The sequence below is a fragment of the Oryctolagus cuniculus genome, chromosome 3 (genome assembly GCF_964237555.1).
Source record: "Oryctolagus cuniculus chromosome 3, mOryCun1.1, whole genome shotgun sequence".
In the NCBI taxonomy this organism is placed as follows: Eukaryota; Metazoa; Chordata; class Mammalia; order Lagomorpha; family Leporidae; genus Oryctolagus; species Oryctolagus cuniculus.
The window spans coordinates 181,849,349-181,867,624 of NC_091434.1; the positions used below are offsets into that span (position 1 = coordinate 181,849,349).

The 18,276-nt window shown below is 45.1% G+C and overlaps 1 protein-coding gene across 3 annotated transcripts in view; it reads right to left on the minus strand.

The window, feature by feature from the left end:
* Positions 1–12,185, minus strand: part of MGAM2 (maltase-glucoamylase 2 (putative)) — a 98,021-nt gene extending 85,836 nt beyond the window's left edge. For 2 of the 3 annotated variants that reach the window (XM_070071389.1, XM_070071391.1), the window contains exons 1-3: positions 12,113–12,185; positions 6,331–6,436; positions 4,824–4,903 (exon numbers count right to left, since the gene is read on the minus strand). In XM_070071389.1, coding sequence (XP_069927490.1) covers positions 4,824–4,903; positions 6,331–6,436 — 186 coding nt within the window. In that variant the 5' untranslated portion in view covers positions 12,113–12,185. Of the gene's footprint in view, positions 1–4,823; positions 4,904–6,330; positions 6,437–6,856; positions 6,997–12,112 lie in introns of those variants that run through there. The other variant, XM_070071390.1, reaches the window with a different exon arrangement.
* Positions 12,186–18,276: the final 6,091 nt, after the last annotated feature.

Below are 18,276 nucleotides of genomic sequence, written 5' to 3' on the forward strand. Positions count from 1 at the left end.
CGGCCCTGACACCCACACGGAGCCCGGGTTGAGTTATAGGCTTCCGGCTTTGACCTGGCCTAGTCCCAGCTGTGGCTGGCATTTGGTAAATGAACCAGCAAACAGAAGATCTATCATTGCTTGCCTGTCTGTGTGTCTCTCTCTTTCAAATTAAAAAAAAAAAAAGTAAATAATTTTTAAAGGATTTTGAAAACAAAGTCTGATGATATTAGTGTTCTAACAGTACCTAGAGTGGAGAGAACAGACGCACCAGCATTGAACCTGAGCTGGCAGGTTGGTAGTGAAGTAGGAAGAGTTTCAGGTGAGTGAAAGCTAAGTCCAGGCCTGAGGCACCAGGAAGGGTTCGACAGGTAAGCAGTAGGGCAGTGTTCTAGGCAGAGAAATCCCACATCTGGGTTAGAAAGTCCACATTCCAAATGTGAGTGCCTGGGTTTGACTCCCAATCCAGCCCCCAAGTCCAGCTCCCTGCTGGCCCTTCACTAACTGAGAAAAGAGCAAGGAAATAAAATCCCTTAGCAAGTCCAATTTTGACAAAAATAGAAAGAGACAAGATTAGAAACAGAGGCCAGCACTGTGGCATAGTGGCTCAAGCCACCGCCTGCAGTGCCATATAGGTGGGTTCTAGTCCTGGCTGCTCCTCTTCTGATCCAGCTCTCTGCCATGGCCTGGGACAGCAGCAGAGGATGGCTCAAGTCTTTGGGCACCTGCACCCACATGGGAGACCCAGAAGTAGCTTCTGGCTTCAGATTGGTGCAGCTCTGGCCGTTGTGGCCATCTGAGGAGTGAGCCAGCAGACGATCTTTCTCTCTCTCTCTCTGCCTCTGCTTCTCTGTAACTCTGCCTTTCAAATAAATAAACAAAGCTTTAAAAAAGATTAGAAACAAAAATGGAAAATGAGAACAGGATTTTTAACATGGGTAAAAGTTATAAACAACTATTTGTATAAATATTTGCCAAGGAATGTGAAACTCCAAATGAATCTTTTTTTTTGTTTGTTTGTTTGTTTTTGACAGGCAGAGTGGACAGTGAGAGAGAGAGACAGAGAGAAAGGTCTTCCTTTTGCTGTTGGTTCACCCTCCAATGGCCGCAGCGGCCGGCGCGCTGCAGCCAGTGCACCACGCTGATCTGATGGCAGGAGCCAGGTGCTTCTCCTGGCCTCCCATGCGGGTGCAGGGCCCAAGCACTTGGGCCATCCTCCACTGCACTCCCTGGCCCACAGCAGAGAGCTGACCTGGAAGAGGGGCAACCGGGACAGAATACGGCGCCCCGACCGGGACTAGAACCCGGTGTGCTGGTGCTGCAGATGGAGGATTAGCCTAGTTAGCCGCGGCGCCGGCCTGAATGACTCTTTATGCAATATAATATTAAGTAATTAAAATTTGATAAGAAGCTGCAGAAAACTTGAAATGTAACTATGAAAAATTGTAATAGTTAAGAAACTTTATCTAAAAGATGATGCCTTGCCCATACGGTTAAAGGAACAGCATTTTCCTGATCCATTTTATGAAATCTGGGTGGTCATTCCAGTAACAAACCCAGTAACTACAGTCTAGATAAACAGGAAGCAAAAATGTATGAAGAAATTTCATTTAAAAACATCGATGTACAAAATTTTAATGATTTAAATGTTTTAGTCTATTGAAATAGGGAAAGCAAACTTGCAAGTAGTAAAAGACAGAATGGTTCAAAATTAAGAATTCTTAGTGAGTTTCACAATGCTTACAGAGAAAGTCATATTTCAAGGAACTGGAATATTTTTATTTATTTATTTATTTATTTATTTATTGACAGGCAGAGTGGACAGTGAGTGAGAGAGAGAGAGAGAGAGAGAGAGAGAAAGATCTTCCTTTACCGTTGGTTCACCCTCCAACGGCCGCTGCGGCCGGCGTACCGGGCTGATCCGATGGCAGGAGCCAGGTGCTTCTCCTGGTCTCCCATGGGGTGCAGGGCCCAAGCACTTGGGTCATCCTCCACTGCACTCCCGGGCCACAGCAGAGAGCTGGCCTGGAAGAAGGGCAACCGGAACAGAATCTGGCACCCTGACAGGGACCAGAACCCGGTGTGCTGGTGCCGCAAGGCAGAGGATTAGCCTATTGAGCCGCGGCGCTGGCCGGAACTGGAATATTTTAACAGTGTAGTAATGCATTAAATTTAAATGTCAAAATTAAAAACAAGTTGGAAATATATAATAAAATTGTGTTAAAGCAGACACAAAGTGTGTGTATACACACATGTAGATTCTATGCCGAAGCGTAGAACGACCAGGAGAAGGCAAAGGGCTTGTCACTAGGCTACCGACTTTATCCTCAGGTGGGGACTTGGAGGTAGAAAGAAAAGATCAAGCATTTTCCCGTTTTATTCTGTACATAACTGTAACGTATGAATCTTTCTCATTAAGGAAGTGTATTCAGTAGAGTCTGTGTGACCCAAACAGCAACAACACAAGCCCATATCACAATGCCACCCCTTCGAAAGAAGTGCAGTACTTGTTGTGAAAAATATTTTAGATGCTCACATCTGATTCAGTTTCTCTGAAAAATCTCACATGAATATAACTAAAATCACTGCTTTATACCTATAAAAGAACCAAAACAATCGCATGATAATCGTTAAGTCTCCAAATTTATTAGTGTCTAACTGACTTTCCTGCCCCATTGTAACAGAGAATGCTGGAGGGGGTTCCGGATGGCCTGAGTCAGGCAGACACTGGGTACCTTGACAGCTCCGAAACTGACGTCTGCGCCGGTCAAAGTTTAGTTTCATTGTCGTAATGGTTTCAAAGTCTACCGATCCCCATCAAAACCAGCAGGCATTCGGGGCACCTGTGTGTACAGTCTTCCCTGAAACCCCTTTGTGTGGTTTCAGCCACTACCAGTCCCAGGCACCAGAGGTCCAACTTCAGAGATAATTATTTCACAATACCAGTCCCAGGCACCAGAGGTCCAACTTCGGAGATAATTATTTCACAATCTTTCAACCTCCACATTCTTCCATGTATGTATGTACATATGGGACAGAAGACTTGGGAGTCAACTTCTGTGAGCCACACGAGAAGGATTTTTTCTACTTCTACGGTCCTCTCAATAACAGAGATGCTCATAAACTCAGGCTTGAACTATAGTGTTTTTTTTTTTTTTTTTTTTGGACAGGCAGAGTGGACAGTGAGAGAGAGAGAGAGAGAAAGCTTCCTTTTGCCGTTGGTTCACCCTCCAATGGCCGCTGCAGCCAGCACATCACGCTGATCTGAAGCCAGGTGCTTCTCCTGGTCTCCCATAGGGTGCAGGGCCCAAGCACTTGGGCCATCCTCCACTGCACTCCCTGGCCACAGCAGAGAGCTGGCCTGGAAGAGGGGCAACCGGGACAGAATCCGGCGCCCCGACCGGGACTGGAACCCGGTGTGCCAGCGCCGCAAGGTGGAGGATTAGCCTAGTGAGCCGCAGTGCCGGCCGAACTATAGTGTTGATTCGCAACATCTCCTAGTGTCTGTTCTGTCCTTAACACCAAAATTTCCAAAGAGAACTCTCTAGCCACCTTCCAAATAGTTTCATATCACTTATGAATCAAGTCATTACTTATTAACAGAATTAAAGGATTGAAAATTTCCTGGGAAATTATCCAGTGCAACTTCCATTTGAGCTAAGAATCTCTTCAGTAGCTTCTCTGTACATTCTATAAATGATATGTAGCAAACTTCTTCCAAAACCGATAATTCCACCCTTTATAAATTCAGTATTTTATTGCAGTGCTAATTCTTTTTTTTTTTTTTTTTTTTTGACAGGCAGAGTGGACAGTGAGAGAGAGAGAGAGAGAGAGAGAGAGAGAGAAAGGTCTTCCTTTGCAGTTGGTTCACCCCCCAGTGGCCACTGTGGCCGATGTGCTGCAGCCGGTGCTGTGCTGATCCGAAGCCAGGAGCCAGGTGCTTCTCCTGGTCTCTCATGCGGGTGCAGGGCCCAAGGACTTGGGCCATCCTCCACTGCCTTCCCGGGCCACAGCAGAGAGCTGGCCTGGAAGAGGAGCAACCAGGACAGAATCCGGCACCCCGACCGAGACTAGAACCTGGGGTGCCGGCGTCACAGGCGGAGGATTAGCCTAGTGAGCCACAGCACCGGCTGAGTGCTAATTCTTATCTTTAGCTAAAATTGTTCTCCAGAAAGGTTCATTTCTTTAAGCCTACTATAGTTACATATTGCCTTGTGAATAAACTAGCTAAAATCATATTGGAAATTTACAAAGAAAAAGGCACTTTATTGTTATAAAACAAAGAAGAAAACAGGCTGTGTTTTTTAGGGTCCCCTAAATGTACATATGTTGGAATATTGGTCCCCATTGCGATGCCAAGAGATAATATGGAAACTTTAAGAGATGGGATCCGTGGGAGTCCCACATATCACTGGGGCATAGCCCTCAGGAGGGAGCACTCCCTGATCTCCTAGGTGAGTTCTTACAAGAAAAAAGTTGTTATAAAAGCCTAAATCTGACCCCGGAGTCACTCTCCAGCTTCTTGTGCTGAGATGGGCTCCTACCTCCCACACACACTCCTGCCGTTGATTGTGGAGTCCGCCTTGGCCAGAACCGGCTCCATTCTGTTCAGAATTTCAGCCTCTACAACTGTGAGTGGAATAAACCTCTTCTCTTGTAAAGTTACCCCATTTCAGATGTTTTATTTTGGTAACAAAAAGCAGCCTGATACACTCAAATGAAGGAAAAACCATTCAGCCATACAAAGAATAATCTAACATGCACAAATATTGATGAAACTCAAAAACATGCTAGATGAACCTCGACAACATACAAAGAATGGAAATGGAGAGATGTTCTCTGACCTCTGTCACCACCCGGCCAGGTGCACAGTCTATCCTTTCTGATTGGGAGATCTCGGGGCACTCCGGAGTAAATGAAGAATCTGCATAGAAAAGTTAAAAACAGGTACTATAATCACAGCTCCAGGAATGAAGCTTTCAATGTTACAGACTTTCCACCAACTCTCCATCGAACAAGTCACTAGTAGCTGGTATTTATATTTGCATATAATGTATAACACTTATTTTGGATTTTGTCTAGTTTTTTACAGACATAATTCACATACTATAAAATTACCCTTTTAAACTGTACAATTTGATAGTCTTTAGTATTTTACAGAATTGTACAGCAAATTACCATCATTCTAATTCCAGAATAGTTCCATCACGCCGAAAAGGAATGACATATCCATCTGTGGTCACTATTTTCACTGCCTCCCAGTCTCTGGAAAACCCTAACCTGTTTTTATCACTGTGAATTTACCTATTTGGAACATTTCATATACACAGAAACCTAAATTATGTTACCTTTTTGTGTCTTGCTTCTCTCACTTAGCAAAATGTTTTTGAATTTCATTGATGGTATACTATGTATCAGTGTTCCATTTCCTCTTTTTTAAAAAAAGAATTTATTAGGGCCGGTGCCATGACTCACTTGGTTAATCCTCCACCTGCAGCAATGGCATCATCCCATATGGGCACTGGGTTCTAGTCCCGGTCGCCCCTCTTCTGGTCCAGCTCTCTGCTGTGGCCAAGGAAAGCAGTGGAGGATGGCCCAAGTGCTTGGGCCCCTGCACTTGCATGGGAGACCAGGAGGAAGCACCTGGCTCCTGGCTTCAGATCAGCCCAGCACCAGCCGTAGCGGCCATTTGGGGGGTGAACCAACAGAAGGAAGACTTTTCTCTCTGTCTCTCTCTCTCTCTCACTGTCTAACTTTATCTGTCAAATAAATTTAAAGAGAATAGATTTTTGTATTATGCATGCAATTTTATTATTTAAGCATAATATGTGAGCAGAAGAGAAGGCACTTGTTTGATCCTCTGTGTGTGTGTAATAGAACAGTTTCTGATAACCTCAGAGGGATCTGTGAAGAAATCAGAGCTATTCAATCATACTATGAACTGCAGCCTAATTGCGATTGGTGTATTTAGGTCAACTTTGTCTTCAACTCCCTATAATCTAATTTCATTTTCCATAACGTCATGTAGTTGGACACTGTGACCTTAACTGTTTTGTTGTTGTTGTTGAAGGCTCTATTATTACATGACTCTGGACTGAGGCACAGATACTTAGGTAAGCATCCTGTTAAAACTGCACTGAATAAGGCTGGGGAGACTCTGAATATCATTATCATTTAAGGTTTAGTTGCAGAAAAGGGAACACCTTTTGGAGACTGGCTTAAATTATAGATATGCACTTTGAATGCTGCAGTGACGTGCTGAAGAGTGAAGAAATAAAATGATTCCTTCTTCATATACAAGAAATTTCCTTTACCCATCCTTCCAGTTCATCAGCCAAGCCTGTCTCTTACCTGAAGGGTTTTCCAGTAGGAGAATCAGCAAGAGGACATCTGCGATGACTACAATTACATCGAAGGCAATCAAAAGGGCTTCCAACAAACTGAGCTTCCTTGCCATCTAGATAGACACAGATAACTGGATTAAAACCAACCATAAAATCCCATCGATGTAAGAGGATACATAAGCATTGTGAACTCACTTCCATGATACCACTGATTATCTACATTTCTCTTTACATAATCCAGAGAACATTTGTTTTCACTCATCATAGCATCTCCAATTAACTCTAGTTTGTGCACCCAACACCTCTAGGGCTCTTGCCTTTTTTATCTGCTAAGGATTTATAATGTCCAAGGAAAAGTACATCAGACATAAAGAACTGGAGGAACAGAGGAAGTAGAATGACACACTAAAGAGAGAGGACAGGTTGACACGGCTCGCAAAGCCATTGTAGATTCCACTTGGATCTTCTCACCTACGTTGTGCAGTAAAAAGAACAGTGTGCTCAAATAGTGAAAGTAGCAAACCAATACTCACAGCTGCTTCTGAGGTGTATAATAGGTCACTGATCCTTTGAAGAATTTGGCAACAGAACTGAACTTGATCCTGATCCCCAGTATAATGCTTGCTGGTGTGTTCACAGCAAACAAGCTCTTATAAATTCAGTGGTTCACAGTAATCCTGAAAATCATACAGTGACCCCAATTTTTATTTATTTACTCTATTGGAAGATGTCCTGAACTGGGGATCAAAGAACGTAAATTCTTCTTTCAAAAGATTTATTTATTTATGTGAAAATCAAAACTACAGAGAGAGAAGGGGAGAGAGAGAGAGAGAGAGAGAGTGAGAGAGAGAGAGAGAGTCTTCTATCTCCAGTTTCACTACCCAGGTGGCTGCAATGGACAAGGTTGGGTCGGGCCAAAGCCAGGAGCCAAGAGCTTCATCTGGGTCTTTCACATGGGCGGCAGGGGCCCAAACGCTTAGACCATCTTCCAGGCCATCAGAAGTGGATCAGCTGGGACATGAACCAGCACCCACACGGATGCCAGCATCGCAGGCAGTGGCTTTACCTGCTATACCACAATGCCGGCCCCAGAGCTTGAATTCTTTTCCTGGTTTTCTTAGTACCAGATGGGCTGTTTGCCTTTTTGTGTTTGTGGTGCTTATTTTTTTCCTTTTCAAAATATGTGTGTAGAGTGACAGAAAGACAGGGAAAGAGATCTTCCATTCACTGGTCCCCTCCCCAAATGGCCACAGCAGCCAGGTGTGGGCCAAGACAAAGACAGAGCCGGGAACTCCATCCTGGTCTTCCACGTCGGTGGCAGGGGCTCAGGTACTTGAGCCATCCCCTGTTGCCTTCCCAAGCACATTAACAGGGAGCTGGATCAGAAACAGAGCACTGGGGGCTTGAAGCAGCACTCAGATACAGGATGCCGGCAGCACAAGCAGTAGCCTAACCCACTGCACCACAACACTGGCCAAATGTATTTGTGTTTCTTAAATGAGAGGAGATTCTGAAAGTATTCTCATTTTTCTGCTCTAACTGTAGTAAATATAGCATCATCATATACCTCAAAGTTTCATGACAGTACTCAGCGTTGGTTAGATTCATTGCCACCCCATTTCCATCACCTGCTATGTTAGCTACACCCTGGAATTGGCCATCCTCCAGGTTTATTTCATACTTGAAACCTCACACCTTGCTTCTCACTTTGGTCATGAGCTTTATTCTTTTACTCCTTGATGGCTCACTTCAATTTTCCTTATTCCTTGACCTGTGAAAGTTGGTAACAATGTCTCCATTTTGTGACTCAGACCCAATCTTGTGCTGTAGTGACTGCTCTGGGTACTTGCAGATAAGGAATATCCTAAAGGTTGTATAAATTAAAGCATTTTTCTAGAACAATGGTTTGATCTGAGCTGGTCCATACTAGACCTGTTGGCTACAGAAATGGATTTATCCTCCAATTATGATTCTTGACAAATAACCTATGTCATTCACTTAAATTCTCTTTGTACCTGGAAAAGGACCCTCTAAATCCTTCACTAATGGGACTCATTCCAGTTTCCACTGGAATTGTGCCCCCTGAATTGCAATTCTAAGACTTGATATAAATAACTTTATGCTTGGAAGGTCATCTTAGCTTTTTTGTTTGGATGACGCATCACATCAAAGCCTCTATTCCTTTTCTACTCTCTGCCTCTCCTGACTTTTATCCCTGATATTGTCTCAATAGCTCTTCAATTTTTTTGTAGATTTATCTGCTTATTTTAAATGCAGAGTTACAGAGAGAGAGAGAGAGAGAGAGAGAGAGCCTCCATTTGCTGGTTTACCCCATGAAAGGCTGCAACAGCTAGGGCTGGGCCAGGCTGAAGCCAGGAGCCAGGAGCTTCATCTGGGTCCCCCACATAGGTGGGGTGCTCAAGTACTGGGGTCGACTTCTACTGCTTTCCCAGGCTCATTAGCAGGGAGCTGGATCAGAAGTGGAGCAGCCCGGACATGAACCAGCATCCACATGGGATGCTAGCATCACAGGCAGCAATTTAACTCACTATGGCGTAATACCGGCCCCAATAGTTATTATTTAACTTGCAGTTGATCTTATCTTCCTTGCTCCCCTATCTGCCACCTGAATCTAAATGATGAAAGCACTGATCCAGACATCTGCCTCTGTGTTGAAGGACCTGGCTCAGTGTGGCTACCACGGGGGATCAAAATCTACCAAAAATGCTGGGCCTACACACTGACTGATGATCTAGCAACTCCTCTCATTTTTCACAGCAGCATTTTAAAAATTTATTCCTCTTTTTAAGTTCAGCCTTCTCCAGTTACGCTCTTATTCTCGCTAATTATCACCTCAAGTGTCACTGAGAAAGTAATTATTCTGCAGCAAGTATTTCATTTTGCAGCTTTTCAACTCAAGCCCCTCTGTAAAACATTCCTGTTTTAAATTTATTTATTTACTTGAGAGGCAGAGTTACAGAGAGAGGGAAAGAGAGAGAGAGAGAGAGAGAGAGAGAGAGAGAGAGAGGTCTTTCATTTGCTGGTTCACTCCCCAAATGGCCACAACAGCCAGAATTGGGCCAATCCAAAGCCAGGAGCCAGGAGCTTCTCCCGTTTCCCACGTGGATGCAGTGGCCCGAGCACTTGGGCCATCTTCTACTGCTTTCCCAGACCATCAGCCGAGAGATGGATTGGAAATGGAGCAGCCAGGACTCCAACAGGTGCCCATGTAGGATGCGGCACTGCAGGCCCCCGAAACATTCCTCTTCAGTTACACGTTTATCCTTTCCCCTCTGATCTCAATGGAGGAGCTTTCCTTTATTTTTATCTACGTAAAATTCTTGCACCTGTTCTCTAGGTCGCACAGTCACTGAATTTCTCAAAAATATTATTCCCATTGATTATCCCCTCTCTCTTTCTCTCATTACTTGTCTTTTCCTCTGAACTGTTTTCTTCCTTATGAATTATCCCAGTCACCCTAAGCTGCTGCTGATGCCGTGTTCCTCTCTAGGTCCTACTACAAGTCTCTCTCTCATCTCCTAGCTAATCTTCAAGAAGGGTACTTCCACATGAACTCCTATTACTGGCATGGCTTGTACTTCCTGCATTCCACTGCTGGCCTTTTGTCAAGGTCCACTGGGGACTTACTTTCAGAATACAATGGACACTGTCTTAATCACCTGCCTCTATCAACCACTCCCTCCTGGTTGAAACCTCCACCTGCAGATTTCTTGCTATCATCAAGTTTTGGTTTCTACCTGTGTTTCTGGCTCCTTTTCAATTTCCTTCTAGACTCCTGCTTCACAAAATGCTGATATTCTGCATATTTTAAAATAAACCCTCTTTTTAAGCCACCCACTCTCCTTGAGCAATCTCTACGATGCATGTAACTTCATACGACAACCCAACCTGTGTTTCCAGCCCAGAGGTTTAGATGCCTAATTCAGTGGCCTGGAAGTCCACTGAATGTCTTGGAAGTCCCACAGACTCAACGTGTTCAGACACGAAGTTGTCCTTACCACACTCCAGCCCCAAGTTCTGATAGCTTGGAGGACAAGATCACAATTTCTTAGAAAATCTAGGATCAAGGAGCTGTACTGCTTTGTTTAGTTTTGACTTCTTTCTTTCTGCTAGTTCTCACGGCCACTTTCCAGTTCACCCATGCTACTTTCCCAGTGTCTTTGGGAAATGACCCAGAACATATAAGGTCATTTGAATCTCCTATGCTTCTCTCCACTATAAACTCCTGTGAGATCAAAGTTTTCACATCTCCTTCACCCAGCTGTGAGCCTCTGTTCAGCCATGTGCCCTACCACACTGAATCAGTACTGACGCACAACAACTGTAGATCAAAGTAGACAAAGAATTCTTCCTTCTGCTTTTTGATTTTGCTTCTCTACTCATTTTACAATTCCTATACTCCTGCTGCTCAACGCCACTCTAATATAATGATAGTCCTATTCCTTTTTCACTTTATTTTAAATTTTAATTAGTGTTTAACATATTAATGTGCTTTGTAGAGGGGCCTGTGCTGTGGCACAGCAGGTAAGGCCACCGCCTGCAGTGCCTGCATCCCATATGAGTGCCAGTTCTAGTCCCGGTTGCTCCTCTTCCAGCCCAGCTCTCTGCTGTGGCCTGGGAAAGCAGTGGAGGATGACCCGAGTCCTTAGGCCACCTTTTGCTCTTTCACAGATACATTAGCAGGGAGCTGGATCAGAAGTGTAGCAGCTGGGGCTAGAACTAGCGTTCTGATACGAGATGTCAGCTTTGAAGGCTATACCTTAACCTGCTGCCCCGCAATGCTGGCCCCTACTTTTATCATTTCTACAAATATTGTCATTTAAGTGTACAGCTTCAATATTTAATTGAGCCAACCTTTAATTTATTCTATAATTACCTTTCATTTATTGTATAATAATCCAAAAAATGAACACTTTAATAGCGTAATGGAGGTAAGGAGTAAATATCCACAGACACCTTGCCAAGAAGGGTTTAAGAAGAGCTGTTAGCTTTTGGAGAAACTGAGGCTTGGAATTGAAATCACAATTTATAAACTACATTTCCTTTTACGCTAAATCCATCAATTGTCTCTCTTCTAGTCTCAGTTATGTTGAAGGGTTCACTGCCATCCCCATGAAGATACTGTGCTGTCATCAAGTCTCTATCAGCATTGATCAGGCAGGCATCACGATTCGTGTTTGATGGATGAGCCACCGTGTCCTAACCTGACAGTCAGGTACTCTAGTCACAACACCTCCTAGACTGCAAAGGTAAGGCTCCAGCGGTGGAATCTCACACAGAGGAAGGAATCGGGGGCCCATTCTACACACACCTCACTCCTGACTTGGTTTCTGGTACACACAGCAAGCACCTTCATCAGCCTCCTGCTTCAAGTGCCATTTCTGTCCTCAAGGAGCGCTGGCTATAAATCAGAAGCAGGCACCTTCACACAGCCCCCGTCCAGCACACAGTGCACGAAGTCCAGGAACACCCCGGGGCGCTCCCAGACACTCAGCAGCCAAAGGAGCTATTGTCATCCACGCAGAGAACAGGAGCGCGGATCCCTCAAAGTATTCCCTGCTAGAAACACACAAATGCGCGTGCACGCACACAACACACACACATGCATTTCCCTTCTTCATGCACTACACAACTTAATAGGGAAGAAAACATCAGGTTCAGAAGAAAACCAAGGGTATCCAGAGTACTTAACAGAGCAGATAATCAGCAAAATTACGAGAGGGATCCCACTTGGTCAAAGAAAAATCTGTATATAGACAAGTACTCACCTCATAGCCTTACTTTTGTCTTTGTCGCGGCTGCCCTTCAGTGACTCATGAAGAGAACTGAGCAAAGGTGACGGGGCCAGTGAAGTCACCTTCTGCTGCGATCGATTTATTACCCTATAAAGTTGACAGCAATTGGAGGAGGGGAGTGTATTTCCCAACAAATCGTAAAAGAGGCCTTTCTCTATTCCAAGAGAGAACGCTCCATCTGTTAATACAAGGGCAAGGCAGGGACTTTTCCCTAATAGTTGTCCCCCTCTGTGGCCCAGGTCATATCTGAGACTTTCCTTATCACACTGTACTATGCTCCCTGTCTGTTCATGTAGCGCGGAGAGTTCACGAGCTGCCAAGGCTATGCTTTCTGTGCTGAGCACTCTGCCTGGCCACCACAGATATTTTACATATCTAAGCTATGTGCTGAGTGAGTGAAGGAATGGAGAGCTCTCGGCTCATCCCATTGTTTTGTTCTCCATTTTCTCCTCCGAAGTTCTGCTGATAACTCAGCTTTTCATTAATTCAGTAGAACTTCCCATCATTACAGTCGAAAGCACGTCACCACCAAGTGGGACAAGGACTCTGGTACACACTTGTGTTCTTGCACTGCTCAGCAACTTTAAAACCCTCCCTCCACACACCCTTAAGAACTTTCTCGCCTTGGGACCTGTCACCCAAGAATAAGGTGAGAAATTCTCTTCCATGGTTGCCATTTCAGTCATGTTAGAGTCAAGTAGCCTGGGCTTGGCCAATGAGATATGCCTAGGAGTGATTTAGATTCGGGAGAAAGTGCAGAGAAGGAATGATGAGGGTGGCAAGATGTCTCATCTCGAAGGTGGCAAGGAGGAGGGACTTACTGGCATCCTAAACCAAATGCTGGCTGTGCAAGCTGCCGGACACGTGCCAAGGGCAGTGGCAGTAGGATCTTCCACAGGTAGTAGAGGTGCTGTCCCTTAACATATAGCCTATAAATGACTGTCTGTCATCACTGAGTGGCAGTGAGATGCTAATGTGTGTTTTAAATTTCTGCCTAAACTAGGCAAAACAGAGCTTTTAAATTGAGATATGAGGCTGGCGCCGCGGCTCACTAGGCTAATCCTCTGCCTAGCGGCGCCGGCACACCGGGTTCTAGTCCCGGTCAGGGCGCCGCATTCTGTCCCGGTTGCCCCTCTTCCAATCCAGCTCTCTGCTGTGGCCTGGGAGTGCAGTGGAGGATGGCCCAGGTGCTTGGGCCCTGCACCCCATGGGAGACCAGGAAAAGCACCTGGCTCCTGGCTCCTGCCATCGGATCAGCGCAGTGCGCCGGCCGCAGCGGCCATTGGAGGGTGAACCAACGGCAAAGGAAGACCTTTCTCTCTGTCTCTCTCTCGCACTGTCCACTCTGCCTGTCAAATAAATAAATAAATAAATAAATTGAGATATGATTCACATACTATAAAATTCACCCTTTTAAAGTGTATGTTTTAGAGATTTTTTTAGTGTATTTACGAAGTTGTGCAATCATCACCACTACTTAATTCCAGAATATTTTCATCACCAAGAAGACACTACATGTTCATTGCAGGTCATTTTCTATTTCTCTTCCCCCCCAGCCCTGGATTTACCTATTCAAAATATTTCATTTAAATGAAATCATATGCTCTGTGGCTTTCACAGCTGGCTTCTTAGATTTGCATAATGTTTAAGAAGTCTGTTTCACTGTGCCAAGTACCAGTACTTCATTCCTTTTATGTTTGGATAAGATCCATCTTTTGGGTTGCCACCTTGTGTTTATACACTCACCAGCTGTTACACATCTGGATAGTTTCTCTTATTGGCTACTAGGAACAATGCTGCTGTGGGCACAAATCACAAATTGTTCTGTGGACATGGAATTCCGTGGATTTCAATTCTCCTGGGAGTAAGCACACCTAGGAGTGGAATGGCTGGGTTACATGCCACGTGTATATTTAGCTTTTTGAAGAATGTAAGAATGATTTTCTAAAGTGGCAACACCATTTTTAATTCTCATTCTCACATCAAGTAATATATGGTGAACCCGTGAGTTCTTTTGATGGCATCAAACAACTATAAGTAATAATGTCCATAGTACTCCTCAGTGTTTGCTTCAAATGTTCACAATGCAGGCAAACACATACACACACACACACATTGAGAGAGAGAATAGGTTTCTGAGTTTATGAACTCATGACATGCCCACCTGATTACACACAAAGACAAGGTCAAGTTAGTCCCTTTTAGAGGGGAAATGTTCCTGGATCTCATTTCCAATTGGGAAGATATCTTGACAAAATATCAAGGAAGGAGATTTATTGTGAAACAAGGTCGTTCTGTTCTTTGTGTGGTAATTTACACTTAGCTTCCCACATGCCTTGTTCATTGGTGACATTATTGTTGTTACTATGGTAACAGAGAATCCCAGCCAGTCTCCAAGCAATTTCCTAAAGTGCAGAAAATAGCATCCCTCCTTGCTAACTAGCAATTGTCATAGATTGTGTTGGCCAAAGGAAAAGTAACAATTTTGAAGGGCAAAGATAAGCATATGACCTACCACCCTCTAGTTGATAATTATAATGAAGGAATGATGACATTAGCACTAGCAGAACCCTAAAAAATTATCAAAGCAAGCAGGTGGCTGAAATCATCAGGTCAGAAACCAAAGGTGTCTATAATCCTAACTTTTTGAGCAACATCCTCCAAGCTCAAACACAAAATCTTCGATGGCTGACTCTGATGGTATCTGCCAAGGCCAACACAATCTTATCTTTGTAGGTGTATATGACAATTAATGCTACAACATGAATCTTAAAAGGAATATATTTCTTCCTACACAAATGCACGATTTGGGGTGCACTGTGGCACAGCAGATAAAGCCACTGCCTGCAATGCCAGCATCCCATATGAATGCCAGTTTCTGTCCCACCTGCTCCACTTGCAATCTAGCTTCCTGCTAATGCACTTCGTGAAACAGCAGATTGTCAAAGGGCTTGGGCCCCTGCCATCCACGTGGGAGACTGGGGTGAAGTTCCAGGTTCCTGATTTCAGACTGGCCCAGACCCAGCCATTGCAGCCATCTGGGAGTGAATCAGTGGATGGAAGATTCTCTCTCTCTCTCTCCTTTCCTTCCCTCTCTCTCCTTCTCCTTCCCTCTCCCTCTCTCCCTGTATCCCTACCTTTCAAATGAATAAGTAAATCTTTTAAAAAGGGTTTGGGCTGGTGCCATGGCTCAATAGGCTAATCCTCCACCTGCGGCACCGCCACATCAGGTTCTAGTCTCGGTCGGGGCGCCAGATTCTGTCCCAGTCGCTCCTCTTCCTGTCCAGCTCTCTGCTGTGGCCCAGGAAGGCAGTGGAAGATGGCCCAAGTCCTTGGGTCCTGCACCTGCATGGGAGACCAGGAGAAGCACGTGGCTCCTGGCTTCGGATCAGCGCGGTGCACTGGCCGCAGCAGCCATTGGAGGGTGAACCAACGGAAAAGGAAGACCTTTCTCTCTCTCTCTCTCTCTCACTGTCCACTCTGCCTGTCAAAAAAAAAGAAGAGGGGGGTGGAGGCTGGCGCTTCAGCTCACTAGGCTAATCCTCCACCTGCGGCGCTGGCACCCTGGGTTCTAGCCCCGGTCGGGGCACCGGATTCTGTCCCGGTTGCTCCTCTTCCAGTCCAGCTCTCTGCTGTGGCCCTGGAGTGCAGTGGAGGATGGCCCAAGTCCTTGGGCCTTGCACCCGCAAGGAGACCAGGAGGAAGCACCTGGCTCCTGGCTTCGGATCGGCGCAGTGCGCCTGCCGTAGTGACCATTTTGGGGATGAACCAACGTAAGGAAGAACTTTCTCTCTCTGTCTCTCTCTCACACTGTCTAACTCTGCCTGTCAAAGGGAAAAAAAAAGGGTTTACAACTTTTTTTTTGTGGACAGCTTATGAAGAAATAAAGTGAAATTATATGATCTGGAGAAGAGAGAATATGTCAAAGAGCAGAACTCCAACTTTTGTCTTAATAGCTGGCTGCAGTTACACGTGTAAACTCTCGGAGCAGGGACTGCTCTAGGAGAGCCACAGATGAATGTGAAGTGATTCTGCAAGTGCGGTCTGAGGTTTGAGGACCAACCTGGGGGCGTCCCTAAGACTTTTCAGGGAGGTTGTGCGGTAAACCTGTTCCCATAAAAAAAACAGGAAGACATATTTCCTCTTTATTCTCTTTCTGCTGTAAATATGCAGTGAAGTTCTTCAGATTATAGTCATGTAACATCTGACGTCACAGATTAACCAGCAGATATGAAAAACCAGTTTTCTTCTATGAAGCCAGACTTTGAAGAGATTTGCAAAAGTGTAAGATAATATGGCTTTTCCAATTACCTGCTTTGAAAACATAGTTGGTTTAATTTTTAATATGAGGGACACCAATAATTACAATAAGCAAAAGATCTTGGGAGCCTTGATCACTTTTAAATGTGTTCAAAAGTCCTGGTTCCACACATAATATCTGAAAACTATTGATACACATTATGTATTATTGATATTAGTATATAATTTTAACTCCTTTCTTCAAATGGGATTACATTATGTAAAGAACTGAGAGACCTAAGCCAAGCTTGGAGCCCAGAACCCTGCCCATTTGCCTTATCCCTAACCCTAGTGAGCTATGAAGAGACCAGGGGCTCTATGTGGCTCCAGTTTGGAAATCATCACTTCTTTCTGACATTGGTAGTTTTCAGATGAAGAAGACGGATCTCAGAGAAAGAGACACAATCAAGTCTCCTGACCCTCGAAATCGATTTTGTTTTTACTTCATCAAAGGAAGACAACTTAAAATACCCCAACCAGCGGCCCTAACACCTGTGAAGTGGAGGAGCAGGTTGCGACCTTCTACTTACAGATGGACAGCTCTGCTCCAGGCAGAGAAACTAAGGGATCCTAGATCCACCACTCCACTGTCTTTTCTCAGAACTCTTAAAATATTTCTAATCCTAGGCTCAAGTTCTGCACGTCATTGTGAGATGGGCTGCTTAAAAGCCACAGCTTTCTAGATACTTAAAAATTGCCAAGTCTTGGCCGGCGCCGCGGCTCACTAGGCTAATCCTCCGCCTTGCGGCGCCGGCACACTGGGTTCTAGTCCTGGTCAGGGCACCGGATTCTGTCCCAGTTGCCACTCTTCCTGTCTTCCAGGCCAGCTCTCTGCTGTGGCCCGGGAGTGCAGTGGAGGATGGCCCAAGTGCTTGGGCCCTGCACCCCATGGGAGACCAGGATAAGTACCTGGCTCCTGCCATCAGATCAGTGCAGTGCGCTGGCCGCGGCGGTCATTGGAGGGTGAACCAACGGCAAAGGAAGACCTTTCTCTCTGTCTCTCTCTCTCTCACTGTCCACTCTGCCTGTCAAAAACAAAACAAAACAAACAAAAAAATAAAACAAAAATTGCCAAGTCTTTTCATCACTAAAAAGGTCTATGTGGGGCCGGCATTGTGACAGAAGTTTAAGCCTCTCGCGTGATGCCAGCATCCCATCAGAGTGCTGGTTCAAGGCTGACCCAGCTGCTCCATTTTTATTTTAATTAAAGATTTTTATTTATTTATCTGACAGATGGAGTTACAGAAGGGAGAGGGAGAGACAGAGAGAAAGGTCTTCCATCTGCTGGTTTACTCCCCAGAAGGCCGCGAATGCTGGAGCTGAGCCGATCTGAATCCAGGAGGTTCTTTTGGGTCTCACGTGGGTGCAGGGTCCCAAGCGCTTAGGCCATCTTCCACTGCTTTCCCAGGCCATAGCAGAGAACTGGATCAGAAGTGGAGCAGCTTGGAATAGAACCGGCACCCATATGGGATGCCGCCACCTCAGGCAGAGAATTAACCTACTATGTCACAGTGCCAGCCCCTGCTCCACTTCTGATCCAGCTCCCTATTAATAGGCCTGGGAAAGCAGTGTAAGATGGCCCACATGCTTGGGCCCCTGTACCCACGTGGGAGACCTGGAAGAAACTCCGGGATCCTGGCTTCAGCTTGGCCCAGCTCCAGCTGTTGCAGCCACCTGGGAAGTGAACAGCAGATGGAAGGTCTCTCTCTCTCCTCCTCCCTCTGTAAGTCTGTCTTTCAAATAAATATTTTAAAAAGGTATCTATGTAAGGTTACAGATATGTTACTTAACTTGGTTTCACACATTATGCAATTATATACATGTTACCAGAACACATT